The 22,890-nt window shown below is 35.9% G+C and overlaps 1 protein-coding gene and 1 long non-coding RNA gene across 4 annotated transcripts in view; both read left to right on the top strand.

Moving 5' to 3' along the window:
- Window positions 1-18,419, top strand: part of LOC108149326 (neuronal acetylcholine receptor subunit alpha-7) — a 54,460-nt gene extending 36,041 nt beyond the window's left edge. For all 3 annotated transcript variants that reach the window (XM_017276791.2, XM_017276792.2, XM_017276790.2), the window contains exons 5-13: window positions 2,481-2,816; window positions 3,023-3,098; window positions 6,459-6,653; window positions 7,810-7,896; window positions 9,496-9,605; window positions 14,005-14,156; window positions 14,747-14,869; window positions 14,981-15,119; window positions 15,364-18,419. In XM_017276791.2, the coding sequence (XP_017132280.1) occupies window positions 2,481-2,816; window positions 3,023-3,098; window positions 6,459-6,653; window positions 7,810-7,896; window positions 9,496-9,605; window positions 14,005-14,156; window positions 14,747-14,869; window positions 14,981-15,119; window positions 15,364-15,516 (1,371 nt within the window). In that variant the 3' untranslated portion in view covers window positions 15,517-18,419. The remainder of the gene's footprint in view (window positions 1-2,480; window positions 2,817-3,022; window positions 3,099-6,458; window positions 6,654-7,809; window positions 7,897-9,495; window positions 9,606-14,004; window positions 14,157-14,746; window positions 14,870-14,980; window positions 15,120-15,363) is intronic.
- A 1,086-nt stretch (window positions 18,420-19,505) lies between these two features.
- On the top strand, window positions 19,506-20,698 carry LOC108149329. Its single transcript, XR_001774616.2, has 2 exons — window positions 19,506-20,466; window positions 20,525-20,698. It is a non-coding gene; the product is annotated as an uncharacterized LOC108149329 (long non-coding RNA).
- Window positions 20,699-22,890: the final 2,192 nt, after the last annotated feature.

Genomic DNA, 22,890 nt, shown 5'->3' with positions numbered 1-22,890 from the left:
CGAATAAGCTTCATTTATATATGGGCTTTTCTTGTACGGCTGCTGCACTAAGAAATACACAAAAACAGCAAACACTCCAATTTTCTCTTTTAGAGATGCACCAAAAAGTTTAGATTTAGACATCTAAAGACGCACAGTGCAACTCATATTGTAGGATATTTTATAGCAAAGTTTTTAAAGCTTGTTAGTTCCTTATTTGTGATGAGTTTTAAGAAAACTATAAAACAGAATCATGTTTCATTATTGATAATAGTCGTCTGTTTAATAAGTTCGGACATACACAACGCACTCGTTTTTAATACCAAATTTCTTTAACTCAATTTAAAAAATAAAGTTTTTAAAGTTTGTTCGTTTTGGCTGAGTTTTTTATTACATTTTTTCGAGCCCTCACGTTTTGCGGTTGTTAGTTTTATAATTGTGTGCACCGCTTTTACTCCAAATGAACATGCGCATTCAAAATTTAAATTGGATGGGTGGCAAAAAGGAGTTGCCCCGACAACTGCAGTTAGAATACATAAAGGCAGAAAGGCAACGTCCTGTCAAAAGTGTCTGAGGTTGGGTAAATTAATAAATTTAAATAAGAAAACGTCCCATACCGTGAACTAGGAAATTGAAAAGACTTGTGGCAATATTTCATTACATTTCGGTAGCCGGCTAAACGGATTAGTCGAGTGGCGACTAACCAAAAACGCACTCAATGTGTAAGCCGACAAAATTATAGAGCGTCAACAGAAACTCAATTTGGAAAGCGGAATTTTATTAGGTCGCTGTCGACCCTGTTTCCTGCCAGTACCCCCCGCCTCTTTCTCCCTCCAACCATCCTCTTTCGTCCTCGCAAAAACCATGGCATACTTTTTAGCGTCAGGCATTTGTTTGTCTGCTGCGGTCGCAGTCGCAGTCGCAAAGTGCACTGCAAAATATAAGTATGCAGGAGGGCTGACAGTGTGTTTGCCGTTGGGAGGGTAGATAACTGGCTGGCTGGCTGGCCGAAATGGACTACGCTGCAGTCAAGTGCAATAATGTAATGGCTATATTTAGCCAGGCTCGCACACACACACACACACACACACACTGGGACACATTTCATGTTTGCTCTTGCACTGCGTTATGGCCGCAATATTATCGAGTCCTGCCACGTCCCGCCCCTTTGCAACGTTATATTTGCCGCAAGCTTCGATTTTGTTGGCCATCAACCGCCCCTCAGCCAGCCCGATTTTGTGGGGGGAAACATATTGGCAAGGGCCTGCGGGTTTTTGGCTCTCCGCTGGGGCGGGCGGCAGCTCGATTTCAACTCTACCGCATTCCTGTCGCATATTTGAGCCCATTTTGTGATTGCACTTGCACACTGACTAACGGAAATTGTTCAGACAAAATATTCGAGCAACTCGAAGCCCGTGCTCATCCCGAATCCGAATCCTTTGCCCCCCAATCCGATCCCTTTGGTGCTTGGAACTCGTTTTGTTAGTTAAGCGCCAGAGATTTGGTTTTCAGCAGTTGTTTTCCATTTTCCACTGTTCTTTGGTTTTTTTCTTTTTTTGTATTGCTTCCGCTGGCCGCTGCTGCTCACCGAGTGAACCATGAATATTTCAGGCATTTAATTGTAAATTACACATACGCCCTGTGCGCAGCAGTTGAATTTTTTAGGAGCAGCTGCCGCAGCGGCGGATTCGGTGTCTGGTTTCAGTGTAAAGCGCGCGGATTCGGTTATTGGGCCACATCCCTTGGGCCACTAGGCTAGGCTGCATTTAAAAAATTCAACTATCTTGATTAAAGCATTTTAAAGAAAAAAGCTGTTCATATTATTGCAGCCAGATTTTCTTGTTTTTCACATACTTTGCAATTCACTATTTCCTTCCATAGCTAAAATGAATATTTAATGATCTTTTATTATCCCGGGGATTAAAGTAATAGCTTTACTGCATTAAATATGTCGTAAATTTTTTAGATAATAATTGGAAAGGAATTACAATACATTTCAGTCCGAGTTAAGCCTTAAAGATTTTAAATTGATTTTTGATTGGCTTTTAACAAATTAAAACATATAAAAGGCTGTGTAACGAACAGACACACACTTTAATAAATTCATTTTAATTCAATAAATGTTTATAATAAATATAACAAAAAAATAGGTTTATGGCATGACTTAAATCAATGATCAAGCCTTGGATTATTGTTAAATATATTAAGAAAAAGGCATACCCTGACTGTTTATACAACTCGCTGCAGATTTATTCACATTTTTCAATTGCCATATTTGCCGCACGTGACTGAGCTGCCGACCAAATCCCACCGCATCTCGCATCCGTTGCGGCAGGAAATACTTTATAAAAAACAGCCAGTGCGAGTTCTCAGTCAAACTTTGCACTCTATGAATACAGTTTTTACGCGTTAATTATTAATACTTGATTCCGTACGACGTGTGTAATTAACTTCCTGTTGGGCATGGAATTTAATATATATATTTTTTTACACCCCCACAGGACGAGAAAAATCAATTGCTAGTCACGAATGTGTGGTTGAAACTGGAGTGGAACGACATGAATCTGCGCTGGAACACCTCCGACTATGGAGGAGTGAAGGATCTGCGCATACCGCCGCACAGGATTTGGAAGCCGGACGTGCTGATGTACAACAGTGCGGATGAGGGATTCGACGGCACCTACCAGACGAACGTGGTAGTGCGGAACAACGGATCGTGCCTGTACGTGCCGCCGGGGATCTTCAAGTCGACGTGCAAGATCGACATCACGTGGTTCCCCTTCGACGACCAGCGCTGCGAGATGAAGTTCGGCAGCTGGACCTACGACGGATTCCAGGTTTGGTTCAGTCTCCCACACAAAAGCAAGGCAACCAGGAAGTACTTAACTTACTGAAAAAGAACTCGTAGTTGTTATGCTTGACCGATTCGATTCGAGTGTATATTTATGATTTCCTTTCGTTCACATTTCTGCATTGATCTGATGCGAGTGAGATATTTACATTATTCTACCCCCTCTCCCCGAATCGTATATCGTATAAAAAGCTGGATTTACAATTACAAGATGAAACTGGCGGTGATATCAGCAGTTACGTGCTCAACGGCGAGTGGGAACTACTGGGTGAGTAAGCCAACGTCGTCCTGGAGCGACAGCCCTCCTCTCTACATACTTCGACATCCAAACTCAGACTCTGAGCAGGCGGTCTTCCCCGTTCTTCCGTTCTTCCGTTTTTCCGTTCTTCCGATTTTCCGATATTCCGATTTCCGGTCTTCAGACAGAAAAGATTAAAATTGAGAAATTGCACAGCAATGCTCCCCAATTTCAGTGTGTGTGGAGGTGGATGTTTGCACCCTTGCACTCTCCGCCAGCGAAAAGATTATGGCAAAAATGCTAATCCTTCGCGGAGTTTTGGCCCTGCGGCTGTTTTGTTGCATACTTTTGTGTGCCCTACACGAAAACACACACCAGCATACTTCTACTTTATCCACTATCTCTTACTTACTCTCTTTCACTCTTGAGCAGGGTTCAAGCTGCGAACTAAAGTTCCGAACTCGTTCCGTTCGAAACTACGACTGTGTTGCTCATCGATATGTGATTGAAATCAATGTTCAATCATTTAGGGATGAGAAAGTTTACATCACTGCTTTTTGATACCTCTCTCTATATAGTTCATTCAATTCATTCAATTTCGAGGTCAATGAATACGGAATTAAGTAAGGCACTCGATGAACCCTGTTGTTATCCCACCCAATTACTCTCAAATACTTTCGTACTCCACCCAAATCACACGCTTATCCAGTGTTCTCCCACTCACTCTACTTTCAAAACAAAAAAACAACCAAAACTATCGCAAAAAAAAAAAATTCTTTGGGCGCTTTAACTTTTAAGTCCGAAATAGCCGCGTAAACATTTCGTTTACTCTCAGTGTAAGAAGCCTGCTTGGAGGAGCATAACTTTAGGTCTCAAAACAGTCTAAATATGCTGCTCCAATGGCAGGCCCCAAGATAAGATATAAGCCTGATAAAGAGGTAAGGCCCGGCCCTTGTATGCATTTACTTTAGATTATTTTTCCCGGAATCTATGAATCTATTTCTTAATCGCAGCTAAAGGCATGTGGATAGCGTATACGATAAGAATCTGAATGCTGAATAGAAAACGCTTAAATGCTATACTTATATACCTTACAAAAACTGTCTTCAAATACTGAGACAATGCTAAAGATATTTAGAAATTTTGCATTTTGACGAAAAGCTTAGATAAGATAAGGGAAAACCTGGATTAACTCGAATGCATAACTTGTTCATAAACATACTAAGTTAAAACAACTTAATTTTATTTTGAAATACCAGAAACAACACAATTCATTTCTGAGCTTTGAGAAAGAAATATTAAAACTTTTACTTTAGAAAATTTTAGGATGGTTCCATAGTATAAAGAAACAATGTCTATTCGAAATTTTTCAATAACTTAAAAATATAAAAGTTCATTCCACTTAGGGTCAAAGGCATTTTTGTAATACATTTTCTTAAGTTATGAACACAGTCTTGAAGTTTGTTGACATAACATACATTTTCAAACCTAGAATTTAATTCAAACTAACCAAATAAACTGAAAGTGCACGGTTTGAGCAAAAAATTGACTTGCTAACAAACTAGAGTAAAATAACAAAAGCACAAAGCCCGGAAAATTTAAATAAAGAGAAGCCCAGATACGTTTGCAGTCAATGCGCAAAAGACAGCATCCTCGTGAAAAACCATGACAGCTAAAAATCCAGCCACACCCTCGTTTTTGTCTGCGAAAAGTTCGAGCTAACTAAAGGGAAAAGAGCTATGCTCTTTAGCTGGCTGTTAGAGGCATGCACCAGAACCAATTAAGAAATTAAAAGACAAATACTTTTGCATCCTCGCAGATACATGCACTGTGAATTAGTGCTTCCACAGACACAGAAAGTTTTCAACTCAACACTGGCCACAAAAGTGCAAAAGAAAAATGTTCGCAACAAATTTAAGTTTCATTTGCCAACTCCGTTTGTTTGCCATCCCTTTTATTTCCTGTTTTTTGTTTTATTTTCTGTGCGTAATTTTTCGGGAGTTTTCAAAAGTTTTTCGCCGGGTTTTTCTTTTTCATGCGCATTTGCGGTTTTTTTCTCTACCAGCTTATGCAAATTATTTTGAGTTGGCCAAGTGCTCCCAGACATAGGAGAAAAACTGTTTGTGAGGAGGAGTTTGGGAATTTCGGAAGGGCCAAAGTAGCTAGGTCATTTTTAAATACGCTGCCAAGGCATTTTGTTCGCAGTCTCTGTCCCTGGTAATCCCTTTGGTAATCTTGGAGTAAGTTGAGCAGATAATTTAGCTTGAAGTTCTGTTGTCTACCACTCCCAATCTTCTCTCTCTGCATCTCTTTTGGGCATATGGCAAATGCTTTTTGCCAAAAGTTTTTATTGCAAATATGTTTGCGAACATGTCGAAAAATGTAGAAAGGGAAAAGCAATTAAGAGGCTGAAGCTATCAGAGGAAGGGATTCCATGGTTTTTAAATGGATGTACTTTAGAATTCGAGCAGAAAGTTTCTAACAAAAAGCAGATTAACAGAATGTTCAAGGAATTTTTTAATCAGCTTGGACAACTTTTTACGTTAGTCTTTGCTTAAGTTTTATTTGTCACAGTTCCCCTTTGTATGAATAGTATAATACGATATTTTATAGGACATAAGGAAGTCAGGAATCAAATAAAATATATTTATTAGAAAAACAAAAAAAAATATATAAATCACACCATCCGTTAGACACATCAGGAACTTTCAATTTACAGCCCATAAACTCTGTTCACACAACTTCACCCACAACTTACTTACTCTGATTTTGTACATTGTATATGCATACTTGAATAACCCGCAAACGATTTCTTATCATTACATACTTTCTACTACGTATTTACATTTTGGAAAGCAAAGTGCATAACAACTTTTCCCCATAGTAAAATGCTCGGCTTGACTCCACTCTGCTCTGCTCTTACTCAACTTTACTTACAATTAGTTGCCTAGACAAATAAAACTCTTTCCGAAACTAAGTTTACACTCAACTAAGCCCACAACCCATCATACACCCGGCATGCACACCCACACTGCACACACATTTTCCTACCACACCACACCTCACCACTCATATCTGTAAAACATTCAGAACTGTAAATGGCAATAATGCTTCAATTACTCGTACACCTACCAGCCACTCTAGTCTTTGATCTGTTCTGCTCTGTTACGAATACGCTTTTTACCATTTACCAATTACCATTTACCATTACCAACTCTACTCCCAACTTTACTCAACTCTTGTAATATGCTCAGAACAAGATGCTCAGCCCGAGTAATAAGTAAAGACTGCCACAGATACATAACATATCTGACAAAAGAACATATATACAGACTAAACGCATTCAGGATATTGTGTAATAACGCTTTGTGTACAATTGAACAATCGCAGGTGTGCCTGGCAAGCGTAACGAGATCTATTACAACTGCTGCCCGGAACCCTATATAGATATAACCTTCGCCATCATCATCCGCCGCCGTACGCTGTACTATTTCTTCAACCTGATCATACCCTGTGTACTGATTGCCTCCATGGCCTTGCTTGGATTCACCCTGCCGCCGGATTCGGGTGAAAAATTATCACTGGGTAAGTCATCAAACTCTAGGGCCAACAAGCAAGTGGGGGAAAGTAAGCCACATTAATTTTAAACCACTTACGTATCGCAAATACTTGAGAATACCCCACAATACATACAAGCAAACAGCTTCAAAGCCGCTCGAAAAGTATTTGCCAAGTACTTTTTAAATAATGACAGCCTAGTCGGCGGCAAAAGCAGCGAATTTCATAATCGTGTTGATAAGAGCAAGCTGTAGCTCCTCAGCCAGCTGACTTACTTTCTAACTGACTGAATGGCTGACTGACTAACTGACTGACTGACATCGCACATTACTCGTTATTGCCATCGTTATTTATTCGTGCTGATGACGCCCCAGTCTCGGCGCTGGTAAACAAACTATTGAACTTTTAATGCTGCCATGGCTCCGAGTAGTAAAAAGTGTTCAACGAGCCGGGCGTACGGAATGCTCCTCAAAGTGTGCTGTCAATCGACGGGGCTGAGCATTAGTGGCTGGAAAATCAGTTGGGACTCGACTGTTCCTCCGTCGATGCTTGGGTACACAAAACTGAAATAGAAATAAATGGCTAGCAAGTCGGTGTTGGAAAGTGCAGAGCACTAAAAGGGAAAGGTTGCAGAAGTTTTAAAAGCACTCTATGAAGAAGTTTGACTGATGGCGAGGGAAGTCAAGTTGCATGTTTTGGCAAAAGCAAATGATTTTTAAAATAATTATTTAAAAAAGTAATATTCAAACATGTAAGCATCTGTTAAGTGAAATTGGTTTGGTTTTACATTTGATATTAGGGATTTGAAATCATTTCTAAAGGGGTCTAAAAGTATGCAACAATATATTGTTAGTCCTGAACTCCGATGTATTTGTTCCAAATAAAAAGTTTAAATGTTTACTGCATACTTTTAGACAGTACTTTCAAAACCCTCATCAGCTCATCGTGATAGTCAAAACAATTAATGTTTGCTTAAGCTTAGAAACATGGATATATTATGTTTTAATTTACCATATGAACTTATAACTAGAATTGGCTTAGAATGGTAAGTCTAAAGGACTTTTAACGGTAGAACACAATATATTCACACATTTGTGCCGCCAAGTCTTGTACCACAACTTATACCTCTCTTACCATGTGATAACCTTAACAACTTAATCGAATTTTTCCATCTGATATCTAGGTGTTACCATCTTGCTCTCGCTGACCGTGTTTCTCAATATGGTTGCCGAGACAATGCCGGCCACTTCCGATGCGGTGCCACTGTTGGGTAAGATCATTTTGTTTACCAATAGTAGTCAATGGTAGAGCTTCTCGTAAATGTAACCTAAGTCATGTTATCGCTGTGTCTACTTAATGCTTTTGAGTTTGCCGTTCTCTAATTGCAATCCATTAACTAAACATTTATACCGTGATACTTTCATATACCTATGTACTCGTTTATAAATATATCTAAAGTTTGCAGTCGCATACTCATTTTATATATCCATGCATTTCTAAAATGATTTTAAAATCCGAATAAAATCTGATGATTTTATAATATTAAAACTTTGACACACAATTAAAAAAGAAACCTCATCGATTTTGAAGCACAGCCGTTTACTTAAGAAATTTCCTTTGGCAGCAAAGTCAAATTTTATACAATAATACTTGGCTTTGAAGTCTTAAAGAAAAATGCGTGCTGATGCGACAAAAATAAATGTTTCCAAAACAACGTAGCGAAAGAATTCTGATAATTCAAAACCAGAAGGGCAAATAAATGTGACTATAACCCCTAAAAGCTTTGACAAAAATTAAACAATTAATTAATCCACCCTATATATTATATGAACCATGAAGATCAAAATCTAATCAGTAATAACAATCAAATTAAAACACGAGTTGGTTTAAATATTGCACACATATTTGACAACGAGTTTCTTGCACGTTATAAATATTCTTAGTTTCGGATGTCAAGGTATCAATATTTTATATATAGTTGGGTTGTACCTAGTCAAGCTGGGATTTTAAAGCAAATTGAAACGATAAATATCCTTTTTTTCTTTATATATGAAGTATTGCATATTTAAAACAAATTCTTTAATAATTTATCTTTATTAATTAGAATATATTAAAATTTACTGTTAAGGAAGTGACAAAAGGAACAGCTCAACTATATCAGCAAAATCCAGCTCTAAACAAGACTTTAGTCAACAGAAATACATTTTTTTAACCTTTTCGTAATTTTGTTTTTCAAAATTATACAATCTTCAAATTCGAATATTATCCTCCTAAAATAGCTTACAAAATTAATATTAAAGTTATCTCGTTGAATTTATATCATTCCGTTTTTGGCGTACACTTTTTGGTGTCTAACTTTTATATTTACCTAACCTATGTCTAAATTATACAAACTAAAGTTAACATCGTGTGTGTGTGAATTAAAAACTAAAAAATAAATCTATATGTATTTTTCTTGAAAATAACATTTGCTATGCCATTTAAAACCTTGAACGATTAAGAAGCTAACAAACAGAAAACTTTTGCATTTAATGTACTAACTAAAATATTTTGTACATATTTCTTGCCTTTTTCTTTCTTTCAAACAAACTATGTACCTTCCGCAAAAATTATATGTGCTCACAAAATGCATATAAAACTAAACGAAAAAAACCATACACTATGAATAAAATATGAACTTTGAAATATGCGTTACCCCAAACGAATAACCACGACAACAACTACCAATCCAACAATATAATAACAACAAACTAACCACTAATCCATGCACCACTACAACAATTACAATATATTCCTACACTTAACATAATAAATATATATAATATTTATATATATATATATATTGACAACACGCCCAACCAACCAACAGGTACATATTTCAATTGCATAATGTTTATGGTAGCTTCATCCGTTGTGTCAACGATTTTAATATTAAATTATCATCATCGAAATGCTGATACGCACGAAATGTCCGAATGGGTAAGTTGCAAATAGGTCAACCCACCAAACAACCATCCCAAACAACCACAGCTACAAACAAAACTCTCTCCAACCAACCAACCAACCAACAACAAAAATATCAAAATAAGAAACAACTGCAAAAGCGACCATCACTCATCATTTATAGCTTCAGCTAGTTTTCAGTGGCCGCAGAACGGCAGCTTCAGAGGAACCCCCATGTCCTGCCCTCAATATATCCTTTTTCCTGCAAACGTGGTACGCAGAGCCCGCACAATGTCCATGCCCCAGAGTCCTCTGTTGCTGCTGGATTTGAGGCCACTGTCGCATAGAATTAGCATTTTTTATATGATTTATCTCTGCCAAAGGAGAAAAAATTGCAAAATTTTATGCGAGAGTCATGCTAAGATAATTTCTGTGTTAGCTAGCGAAATGTTTTTGTGTTAGCTATTTTCACATTGTTTAGTTACCTGTTGTAATTTGTGTTGTATTCCTTTATTGTAAAAAACAAAACCTAAATACATAAACCATCTAAATACTATTTAATAAAAAGAACTTTTTTTTTAAATCAGCATCAATTGTCGTACATAGTAAAAGTTTTTTTTTGCAAATATAATAACTAGAATTTTTGGCTGTTTAACGAGTTTAAACAGACTTTTATTCGCAGAACACCTAAAAAACATATTTCTATAAAAAACTCTACTTGTGGAGTCACAAATTCATACTTTTTAAGTAAATACATATGATAGTTAACTTAAAAATATATTCACATAGATGTACTCTTTATAAGTCAATTTTAAAAAATATCCAACAAATTTCTACAGTTGAAGTCCAAATTAATGTTTATTTACTGAGAGCTAAACTAAGCTAGGTAAAAACCACATTCATTTCAAGTCAAAAAGATACAACATTTTCATGTGTTCGTCCCATAGATCACAATTTAAGCCTTAAGCTGCCTAAAATCATAATAAACATTAAAACTACTTAAAATACCTAAAAACGTATTTGCAATTAGTTGCACATATAAATGTTGTTCGATTACCCTTGAATTGTTATTATTGTTGATGTTGTCGTGCATTTCTGTTTCATACACAAAAACAGTATTTTTTCGATGTTCGGTTTTTCTATTGGTTCTCGTTAGTTTTTGATGCCTACTTAGAGGCTGTTATGCAAGCTGCAATTTTGTGTTGCCCCATTTGATTTTGTTACTGAGCATAACTGTATCTGCAATTTAGCTGAATACCAAAGCCCAAGCCAGAGACCGAAAAAAATGTCAGTTGAGTTGAGGTTTAGACCCTGTGTGTGTGACCCAAAAACGTAAATCAAAAGAACCCAGAGGAACGTAATACATACAAGTATAACGATGCAAACGCGCCACAAAGGGAATGCCGAGCCGAAAAGTGACGGACGGATGTACAGAGTACGAAATGAATGTTGTAACCATCCAACATGTCTAGCTACTATACGTGTCTACTATAAAATAATTTATGTAATGAAAAATATCGTAATGTTGATGTTGGGCCCATAATTTGTACTTACGTGTATGTCAGCCACATCCTCGATCCCAGCAAGAATCCGAATACCACCACCCGACTAACCAGCAACCCCAGTACCAGTCCCAGTCCCAGTCCCAGTTCCTTTTTGCTCGTAACTTTGCCACCAGTTGCACACACGCTTATGTATCTGCATCATTATACTGCTCGTACCGATGTGAATAGGTTTAACAGATGACAAAAAAACCCAAAGCAGATGGCAGCATCAAAAGTGCTGTCCAATTATGCATTATGTAATATTCGCTGCTGGTGTACGAGGTTCTGTAAATGGTACTCTATCCTCTATTTTCCTCCCCAATATCTATTTTTCCTCTAAGTACATATTTAATCCATACATCTACTCTGTACATAGTCTTTATTTTTTTTTCTTTTTGTTCAATGTGTGTCTGAGTGCGAAATTGTTGATAAAACCTTTGAATAAAAACTATAGGGGTAAGGCTATGGTAATATACCACTAAAATGGCAAAATTTAAAGTATTCTCTTACTTTGCCACAAATTGGTTTAAGGTCCTTACGAGAAAAATATTGCAGAATAAAATTGTCGAAATGAACCAATTTAATGCACATGGATAGTAATAATAAATTTGATAACCTTTTATTGTTGTAAGCACATTTCATTCAACGTCACCTGTAGTTGTTGATAAAAAGTTCAATTAGTTTTCGTTTACCAATTTTCTCATGGAAAAGCCATAAATTTCTTTATTTTCCTTTGAGCTTACAATTCAGATATCGATATGGGAAAATATCAGACATTTCATGACAATATTTCCACAAGACAGCCAAGTGGAAAGCAATTTCTGCACATTATTGCAATGGCCTCCAAGTGCATAATGAAAAGTTACGCTAGACAAGACCCAGAAAAGTAAGAAAAAATCAAGAATACGGGCAGCTTATATGTAGTAGAAGTCGGAGTCGAAGTCGATTGGCTTTTAAGGAGTCACTCACATGAGAACTTTTATATGGTTTTCGCGCAAGAATGTGGAGGGTCGGCCCCTCGACACACAATTGAATTTGGAACACATGGGGGCAAAACCAAAGCCAGGAATCGAGTGGTGCTGGGGCACACAAAGTAACCGGCCAAGTTTGGGGGCTTGACAGTTGGCCCAGTTGTGAGTTGTCCCGACACGGCAACGAAAATTGAGCCAATTGGGGAGGGCAGGTGCATTAGAAATGTGCATGCCCAAGGAGTCCTTCTTCCTGCCGACTGTCGCCTGCCACTTGAATTGGCCCCAGAGACTCTGTGCCACGAGGAGCCAACCGCTTGCCCCACGCTTTTGTGTGATAACAACAAATCAATTTGCGCAAAATTTGCACAAAGATGGTTGGAGTAGATGGTGGGTCGCATTGATATGGATATGGCGAATGCCAGTTGCTCGATGGTTAACTTTGCATTTAGTTTGCATGCCACGTCCTGAAGCGCATTTCCATGTAAGCTCCTCGCTTGTTGGCCAAAAAAAAAGAGGACGAAAACCGCTGGAAAGGAGGAGCCGACATGATAGAGGATGCAAAAGGATGAGTTTGGGAAGTGAAAACTGGGAATGGCAGGACAACGACAGTTTCAGACAAACTGCAAGCGAGCTTGTCAGCTAGGAGCGTCTGTTTTTCAGCTCCTCCATTGCATTTCGCATTTCCGATAGTGGGAACGGGATGGAGAGGCCTGAACACCGATGTCTGGGGATAAGCTGCAGCGAGGAGGCGAAACATGTTCTGACTATCCCATCGATTGGAGCGTTTTTCTTCTTTGCGGTATTTAAATTCTCATACAGCACCCAAACGTTTAACCAATTTAGCCGTTTACCAGATAACTATTATTGATGATTGAGATTAAGAACTTGTTCTCGAACTTTAGCCGAAAATGGTTCAAACTTGTTATTTATTAGTTATTAAAAAGGACAGCTGTAGTAATTCCTAATCGGTTTAAATAGGGTTTTTTTTTTTTTTTTAACGCTAGTGATTTCTACTGCACACCCAAAAGTTAGTTTAGCCTTATTAGCAAAGTTAGAAACGACAAGCTTGCAACGGGTTTTCGGACGTTGTAAATATGTTATAAATATTAAAAAAAAAAAAGGTATAGTCTTAGGAATTTGAGTTGTCAATCATTAATTGAAATTTCCTACCATGAACTTACTTGTTGAACAACAATTAAAAAGATGAAACAAGGAATCGGTGTGAATGCTTCTCGGGGGGGGGAATGGTTTACAAATGAGCAGCTTTTGGCTAACTACCATCGTCTCATATGTTTGTTATTGTTGCTGTTGTTATAGCTAGTATTGTGTCTGTGTGTTTGTGCCTCGTGCTCTGTATATGTGTCTATCTATATCTGTGTTTGTGTTGTAGATCATAAATTTTGCATGCACCGTAGCTATAAATAAGCAGAGACCATGGCGAAATGCGAACACACTCCGTTTCTCGCACAAGAAAACACATATAGCGACATAAATATTATTATAAGTGTAATAACAAATCACCCAGCATACTGACAAACACCCACATGTTGCTCTCTCTCCGGACAGCGACTCCAAAACAGTGTTGCTTTAGTTGTAATCAAAATCGAATATAAATCATACTTGTGGTCATCTGTCTGTGTTTGGGTGTGAGTGTAAGTGTGAGTGTGAGTGCCCGTTTCATGCAAAACAGCCATTAATCGTGGAAAGCTCGCTTGAGTTTTCCACACATTTTTCGGCCCGGCAAACACTTTCACACCCAGGCACAGAGACACAGCAGTCATCATCATCATCATCGTCATCATCCGCAACACGAACTTTTAGCACACGCAATTGGAGCATAAATACATCAAATTTGAATTTTGATCGGATTATCCTGGGGCCCGTCCCACTAAACGTTTACATTTCACCACCTGCCGTTAGATACGCATCGTGTTTTTGTGCTGGCTGCCATGGATCCTGCGGATGAGTCGACCGGGCCGCCCATTGATCCTGGAGTTCCCGACCACGCCCTGTTCGGACACATCCTCCGAGCGCAAGCACCAGATACTCTCCGATGTTGAGCTGAAAGAGCGGTATTTAGCAATTGATTAATGTTCACAGAAAACGTTTTCTTGGCGTTAACTCTGATAGTTTTATTGAGATATTTACACAGAAAAAAGAGTTGCAATTGCTAAGAATTAAAAACAGAGCACAAAGTTCATAAATTTTCTGTATAAAAATATCTTATCTTTAATTTCTATTATTACTTTTTCACTTCACTTCAATTAAAATTCAATTTAATTAATTTGTAAATTATTTTAATATTTTTAAACAAATACTGTCAATTTCCTAAACCTCGATATATAATACGCTGAAAATAATATGATTTAAAAAATATTTGATACTTTTAAGATGTTAAATAAGGAATAAAATGAGTTGGAGGTTTATCTTTTTTAACGATAAATCATATTGCAGCATTCAAACTGTAAAACACGGAAAATATGATTTTTTATGTGAAATACATTTTTCTACACATATTTTATTTTCTGTCTGCCTTTGTGGTTCTTGTTCTCGCTTTCTTTGAGTGTAAAGCGAAAGCAGGAACAGTATGACAATTACTGATATTTTATTTGTTATTCCTACTGAGGGTACTAAAGCTGATTTTATTCGTCCCCTAATGAAGCTCGTCGAAATCACTTCTGGCCAACGTTCTAGACATCGACGATGACTTCCGGCACAATTGTCGCCCCATGACGCCCGGCGGAACACTGCCACACAATCCGGCTTTCTATCGCACGGTCTACGGGTAACGAGTCGCAATTGGCCCCCGGGCCGCATTTGGGTTAAGTGAATCCAGCCACTCACGTCCCACATTTCTGTCTATCTCTACTTCTCGGTCTGGTCCAAATGACAACAGTCAAGGCGACGATGGCAGCATTGGGCCAATTGGCAGCACCCGAATGCCGGATGCGGTCACCCATCATACGTGCATCAAATCATCAACAGAATATGAATTAGGTTTAATCTTGAAGGAAATTCGCTTTATAACTGATCAGGTAAGTTGGCGACGATCAGGCGAAATGTGAAGATCAACCGACGATTTGTACTAACTAAATATTTCAATTGCGTTCTACTTTAAAAAGTATGCATGTCCAACCTAGTTATAGCTCTCGAAACAATAGATATCGACAAAGTTTAACTGTTTGCTTCATCTTTTTCTCTCCAACTTAACCCACTCTTTCTCTTTGAACATTGATAACAAACAAACAAACAAATGAAAACATCAAATCAAATATACAGCTACGTAAAGATGACGAGTGCAATGACATTGCCAATGATTGGAAATTTGCAGCTATGGTCGTTGACAGACTGTGCCTTATCATATTCACAATGTTCACAATATTAGCCACAATAGCTGTACTACTATCAGCACCACATATTATTGTCTCGTAGCCATATGGGCGAGGTGGTTATTGTTATTGGTTTTATTATAAAATCAATTTGTTAATTATTAAATTAATAACGAAACTTTTTAAGTAAATTAAAACTAAAAAAGCATAAAAAACACACAAAAAAATAGGAAAACACATGATAAAAAACCATTGACTAAATAATACATCCAAAAATGCTAAAAAAAAAAACAACTAAAAATTCGTCTCTGAAAACACAATAATTTATTTATAAAACTCTCGTTTAAAATGTCTTTCATTAAAATCAAACAGACACTAAAAAAGAGACTTAAAACCACATCATATACTAAAACGTTAAAAACTAACTAATTCCAATTTTCCTAATTCTAAACAAAAAATCTAAATAATGGTAAATCAAAGAAATCCCCTTCCTTCCCCGCGCCCCCACAAGCCAGTATCTATATTTCTTCCATTGAATATATATATACATATATGTTTGACAAGCGAGCAAAACGGGTATATTTTCTTTTTAGATTTTATATTTTATAGAATAAGCGAGGCGATTTCAACAAAATAGTTACACAAATTTTCGAAACTTTTTTTTTGACAGACTTCAAAGGAAATTGCAGTATTTCATAGCAAAAGCAAAACCCCAGACCTTTTTGGAAGACTTCAATTTGTGAGCTTTATAGTAGAAAATGTAGGTGGGAAATTTGCAACGTGTATATGATATGAAAACCCAACGTTTTTGGATCTACAGAAGGACAACTAAATTTGTAATCTTCTTCAGCATTGAAGTCAGTCCAGGGATTTGTTCCGAGCAACTTTTTGCTAACAATTAGTACCTAGGCCAATCAAGTCAGTCCTCCTCATCCCCCTCTCTAGACGAAACTGCATTTCCAAAACAGAACCAATTAACCCTACATATCCTTAACTGTGTATCTAGATCCCAGACCCCGATTTGATCTTAAGTTCAATGTCTAACCAAAACTTGATAAATCCAAAACCAAAACCCAAAAACTAAAAACTAAAAACCAAACCCCTTAAAGCTTACCAAAACCAATAGAATAACCAATCTGAATTGGAATTACGAAAATTCACTGGAATATAACAAAGAAATTTGAAAAATCAAAATGATGATGAAAAGAGCGAAGAAAATAAGAGTTATTGGGAAGAGGCGAGGCACAACAGGTAAAGAAGAGCCCAGAATGCGTTCAGTAAATGAAATGTATCCGAAGCACTGCATTTCATGTTGACTGGCGCTGCACGAGGAAATGAATTTATGAAATTAAATGGTTGCGAGCAATAATATCTGCGTGTTGATGAATTGCATGATTTTTGGTGATGCAAACGATGATCGATCGAACTATTGCGCAAGGTCCACGACAGAGGGCAAGAGTTCGCTCCTTCAGCGCATTGAGAACAGCTATACAGTCTAACTTTCGGTATTGATTTCCCTCATTTACAGTTACGTTTTGTTTTCGATTATTGAATACTAAAAGTTAAGGACACCAGAAAGCAATTCAACACAGAATACAAGCCAAACAATCGATTGGAATAGAGGCAAGCCAACAAATACAGTATGCGATACCAATATACCAAGATACCAATAACAATGAACATCACAAGACCCTAGAACACTTAACATGCCGGTGCATGGGTAATTATGTGCTTGCTTTAGTGTGGAGCGCACAAAACATACTTGATCACAGACCACGACAACCAAAACATATAAACCAAGGAGCTTTATACAGATATATGTGATGGAGTTTAGCGTGAGTCAATCTGACCCAACTTTTCATATATTTGTACCACACACGAATCCATACAAAACACACACTCGGTTGTTCGGTGGCCGGTTAATCCCATTATTATAATCTTAAAGTATGTTTCTGTCCGCTAACTAGACAAGCACACAATTCGATAACAAAACAAAGGAATACAAGAACCAAAAATCTTAAAAATTAACACGGAATGGGAGTTGAATGAGGAAATGCGTAGGGAAGGTTGGTGAGACTCCAACCGAAAGACTCCTAAAAGGGTCTGCTTCGTATTTTCTGAAGGGGCCCCATTACCAAGAATAGAAAAAAAGCAAAACTGTGTTGGTCGAAATTTCACACTGACTTTTCATTCCACACAAAAGCAAAGAAAACGTTCGAAATGGAATTAGCTTTTTAATTTTTAAGTTACAGTTATTCTGCTTCTAATTGTAAATCTTGTGCAATGTAAACAATCAGAATTTTCTTTGAATATAAACAATATGAACACACCAAAACCAAAACGAAAAAAACATAAGCAAACACAGTAAAAAATGCAAAAAAATTCAGAAGTAAATAAAGGAAATATGATAAGCTACTAAATGACGTCATTCAACTTAGACTAGGCTACACAGAAACCCATAAATTGTTAAGATTCTATCCAAAGCGCTAAGCATGCGAAGTCACAAAACATACTAGAAATAGATTTACATACAAACAATAAATATATTTCGAATAACGAAAAACAAGATGAGAAACTATGCATATTGACACAATTGGTTTTTACGTGATTTTATTAACGGACAATTTCGAACATCAATTTTATACAGATATTGTATACCAAACTATACAAATTTCTGACTTACTCTATTTTTGGTTTTTTTTTTTATTTTCGAATGACTCAAGAACATTTATAATATAGGTCTAGCTTTTGATAATCGATCCAAAGTGTAAAATAATATGAGAACTTCTTATATTTTAATGAATGGTGAAATTCTTTAACATTTTGTTGTAATGCCCACAAGAGTAGCTTGAAAGCCAATGGATCGGAGAATGAATAAATTTGTGGGGACTTTTCTTAAAGTATTTGATAAACATATATTTTATTTTATATGCTTTTCCAATGCGAATGTCAGTGAGAACAATTAACGATAGATTTCAATCCTAACGCTTAAGAGTATTAAACAAATAATAATAGAGAACATAGCGAACAAGCTGCCAGCATGAAAAATAAAAACAATAACTAATTTTAAATCTTTTATACATTTCCATCAATTGTGCTTATTTAAACACAAAAGAAAACAAACCAAAAAGCCCAACTGAAATATCTGATGGCCGTTTTCAAATAGCAATCAATAACTGGATTATGTTCAATATCCAATTAGCTGAAGTTGAACAGAAGTTTTCATATAAGCAATTTTTAAAGAAAGTGTCACCCCCAGTAAATAAATACATAGAAAATAGTAAGGCTCTCTGGGCTGAATAAAATTAATCGGCAACATTAGTCGGAGCCATGCAATGGAGCAGATGATGGAGATTAAATCTAATAACGTTAGTACATAAAAGGGACAGTTTGGAAAATAGTTCTTTCATCAACCATTAAATACACAGTGTATACATATATGTGTATATTTACATGGATATATATGTGCATACGTATATACTTCTTTTTACACAGACAAACAAGTATATATATATTAATATATAGTATACTATGTAACAAATTAAAAAACAAAATATTTGAAGCAAATGATGAAACTTTTTCCTACAACTAGTTGCATTTAAATGAATTTTAAAAAATATACATAAAAAGTATATATTTCTTAAAAAACAAAAAAAAAACCAAACTCCTTTCTCTATTAAAAATAAAAAAGAAAACACACAAAACTTTAAATTAATATTTAATTAGTCATTTAAAAAGGGTTTAAAGCAAACCAAATCAAGCGGGATGAAATCGTAACCTAGTAAATATTTAAATTAAATTAATTTTAAAAAAAGTGAAAAAGAAACAAAGAACACAGAAAACAAAAGAAAAGCGCTGATTTTTTATGTCGTTATTAGTATTTAAATTTAAATAATTGCGTATAAAAAAACATACAGAATTAACTAAAACAAAAACACAAAATATATGACATAAAAAATTAGAAGAAAATTTAAATTGGTCATTTTGACCTAAATAGTAAATTATAGAAGAAAAATAAAATAAAAGTTGAAAGAAACAATGAAGAAAAGAAAAGTAAAAGCCCGAATAAGGCGATTGTAAAATTTTAATTATTATTCAATAATAAAAATTCAAAAAGAAAAGATTTGACAGAAATACAAAAAGAAAAATAGGTTTTATTCTCTCAAAAATATTACACTTGGACCAACGGCTTGGACGATGATGCTGAAGACATAAGTGAAGTTGCTGCTCCTGCCGCCTACGCACGGAAAGGTAAATTGTGTAATGCTCGCCTCCGAGCTAGGATTAAGGTACTCTATATCACACATTTGTCATACATAAATAAAAATGTAAATATACATGTATCAATGTTCATTAAAACGAAATTCATAATGTCATATACTCATAGCAAAACAACTCTTACCACACTGTAAAAAGTGCTTACATTAAGAAGTAGCAAATGGACAAGGAAACGCTATAAACTTAAAAAACAAAAAATGCAGAATCGTTTGACATTTATATTCAAAGTGGTAAAATTTCAAAACTGATTTTCCAGAAATATAAATTTTGGCAAATTTTACTAAAGGAAAATTCTGATTCCCTCGCGCAGTTTGTCAACAACCAGCTGGAAGCGAAATTAAAAACCTGTTCCTTTTTTACAATAACAGAAAAAAAAATATAAAAAAAACCTATATATCCAGCTAGCCAAACAACTGATTTAAGATTTAAACAGCTGAAGGAATGCTGCGTGTATGTATAACCAGGCATTTAATTTTTTCCTTGTGGAAAGTTAAATCTGTAAAAAAATGTCCTCTTTTATCCCAATGTTTCGGCATGCTTTCTTTACATCCTTCTTTTATTTATTTCCAATGTCCAATCAAAAAAACTTTTTTTTCTAAAATCAAACCAAAAACATATTAAGTATTCAGTCACATCTTATATTAATTGTGCACTCTTTTATACACTTTTTCTAATGCATGGCATGGTCTGATCATAAAATAATACAGTTGACTAAAATATATTTTTTATATCTAACCACTTTTATGATTGCTAACATACTTGGGAGCCATTCGAGGTGAGTTGTTTAAATCAAGCCATATTTAAATATTTTACTGATGATTATTTAATTATAGGAACAAAATCTGTCTGCGCGGACTAGAAACATTGTGGAGCATCAATATTAACATACAATAGTAGTTCTTAATTATAATAAATTTGTTTAAATTTGTATGTCAATCTTTGAACTTCTTAAATTCATTTTATTTTCTACATTATTGTGAGACAAATAAATCTGTAATGATTTTAAATATGCGTTTTATTTATAAAGAACTATAAATCAATAATCCTACGCCGTAACTCAACCCTCAAAGAAGTCGCAGGAGATCAGTGTTAAGCCGTTGAAGTGTTGAACGACGAGTAAATTCAAAATACACCGCTGCTGCTTCCAAGCAGGACAGATATATGCGTGGGCATGAGCGAGAAGGATAGAGGTGCTGAACTGAGGGTGGGACAATTTCGATAGGGCTGATAACGAACAACTAGTTCCGATAAGCCGATAAGCAGATGGGGCGCTAATTTTAAAATGTAGGCAATGCTTAATATTTCGGCTTGGGCAATCGATCCGGCCGTAGGAGCAGCAGTCGATTCAATAGAGCACGGTACTGCTATTATGGCACATGGCTGCTGCTGTTCTCAATGCTTCGCCGCTTGGGCCACTTGCTGGATAATTTTCTCACTTATTGGGGAAATTTTCTCACTTGCTCGGTCAATTTTCTCACTTTCGTTAAAATTTCTCTCAAGGAAAATAGACCAATTCAGTGACTCTTATATTTATCCCGGCAACAAGCTTTTGACAGTAATCACTATTTTCTGTACCGCCCTCTACTCATTAAGAGTTTCTGAACTACAGACGGTGGCGCCACCTATTTGCATTGAGGACGAAGCTCTAACATTTTAGAAGTTTTTCTATTACCCATCTGGCAACGCTTTTAAGCTGTCTGGGAGCAATAAGCTTTTGACAGTAGTAATTATTTTCTGTGGCGCCCTCTACATACTAATTCTGACGGCAGGTGGCGCTATCAAGTTCTTGTTCACTATACCGCCACCTATATGTGATAATGACGTATTTCGAGCATTTAGTCTTTATGTTTTTGCCCATCTGGCAGCGCCCTAAACAGACAAGTTGTAGCCTATCTGGCAACGTCATGGCTAAATTTAAAAACGGTAACATAGTAATATTTCTATACCTTATTGTTTGAAGCAAAAAATTGACAAATTCGAATTCATGCTTTATAATAAAAAAAAAAAATATATATATACGATTTTCTAAGTTTTTGTTGATATTAAAACAAATAACTATGGACGCCAGTTTCCAAAAATGCAATGGATATAGTATATATTTAATTTAAAAATTGTTTTCAAATTTTACTTGGCCTTGCTTGTTTTAATATATTTTACAATAAGTACTCGAACATGTAAATTTTAACAAATTGGAATTGGGGCATGTTTTGCGCATTCTATCGAGCCATTATTGCTGGCCAAATGACGAGGTAAATACCTTTAATGCATTCGCTCTTAGTTCAAACTTCGCATAGCTCTGCCTCCCTGACCAAAAATTCAATTAAAAATAATAACAACATCCATGATAATGTTCCTGGCTATTTTCGTTAAGTAATGGTCGGCCAATGGAAATGGAAATGCTGACCAAATGAAAAACAATGGAGAAATGCGGCAGTTCGTGGGCCTAAATAGTAATCCACAAATATTTTTAGACGAGAGCTGCGAACAAATCGTGGCCAAAAATAATTAAGCAAATTGCATGATTTTTATAAATAATTTATTCTGTCCAGCGAGGAAAATGCAAGTTCATGTGGCAAATCAGGCGAGAATCTGTGTAATTAGCATACAATTTGGACACGATTAATGCAGCTGTGTTTCCGTCTCGCTACGTCTGCCAAATATTGACATAAATATAAATAAAGGATAATGTTAAATAAGAATCTTTTTAATCAATAAAGTATTTTGAATTTAAAGTACTTAATTTAACTAAAAAAAATGTTGACACATAAAACCAAATTACACAAAATTTGTTGCTTTGTTTTTCTAATTGTAATATATGCCTCCATAAGATCAAAATTTCATTTTAAGCAATAACAATAAAAACAGTGTCTTTCAATATTAACCTTTTTTTTTACGCTACCTAAAATTGGTCAATGACGTCGAAATATTTTGCATTTTATCTAAAATACAAAATCGAGTGTTTCAGATGTCTGATCAACTCTATTGTGCAATTTTCTTTCATTTGTACTTATAAATGGCTTTGCTAATCAGTTTCGATTTGCAAATCGCACACAAATTAACAGATTTCAAGAGCTTGACTTGATAATCAGATACTTTGCTTAATGGCAACAAAAACCATTTATTCTTGGTATTCGACACTGCAGCTCAAGTTAATTCTCCTCCAACCCGACTTTACCCTTTTACGATTTTTCTATTGTTT

The sequence above is a fragment of the Drosophila elegans genome, unplaced genomic scaffold (genome assembly GCF_018152505.1).
Source record: "Drosophila elegans isolate 14027-0461.03 unplaced genomic scaffold, ASM1815250v1 contig_814, whole genome shotgun sequence".
Lineage (NCBI taxonomy): Eukaryota > Metazoa > Arthropoda > Insecta > Diptera > Drosophilidae > Drosophila > Drosophila elegans.
The sequence above is the reverse complement of the archived record's forward strand: the minus strand, read 5'-3'. Positions and strand labels throughout refer to the sequence as shown.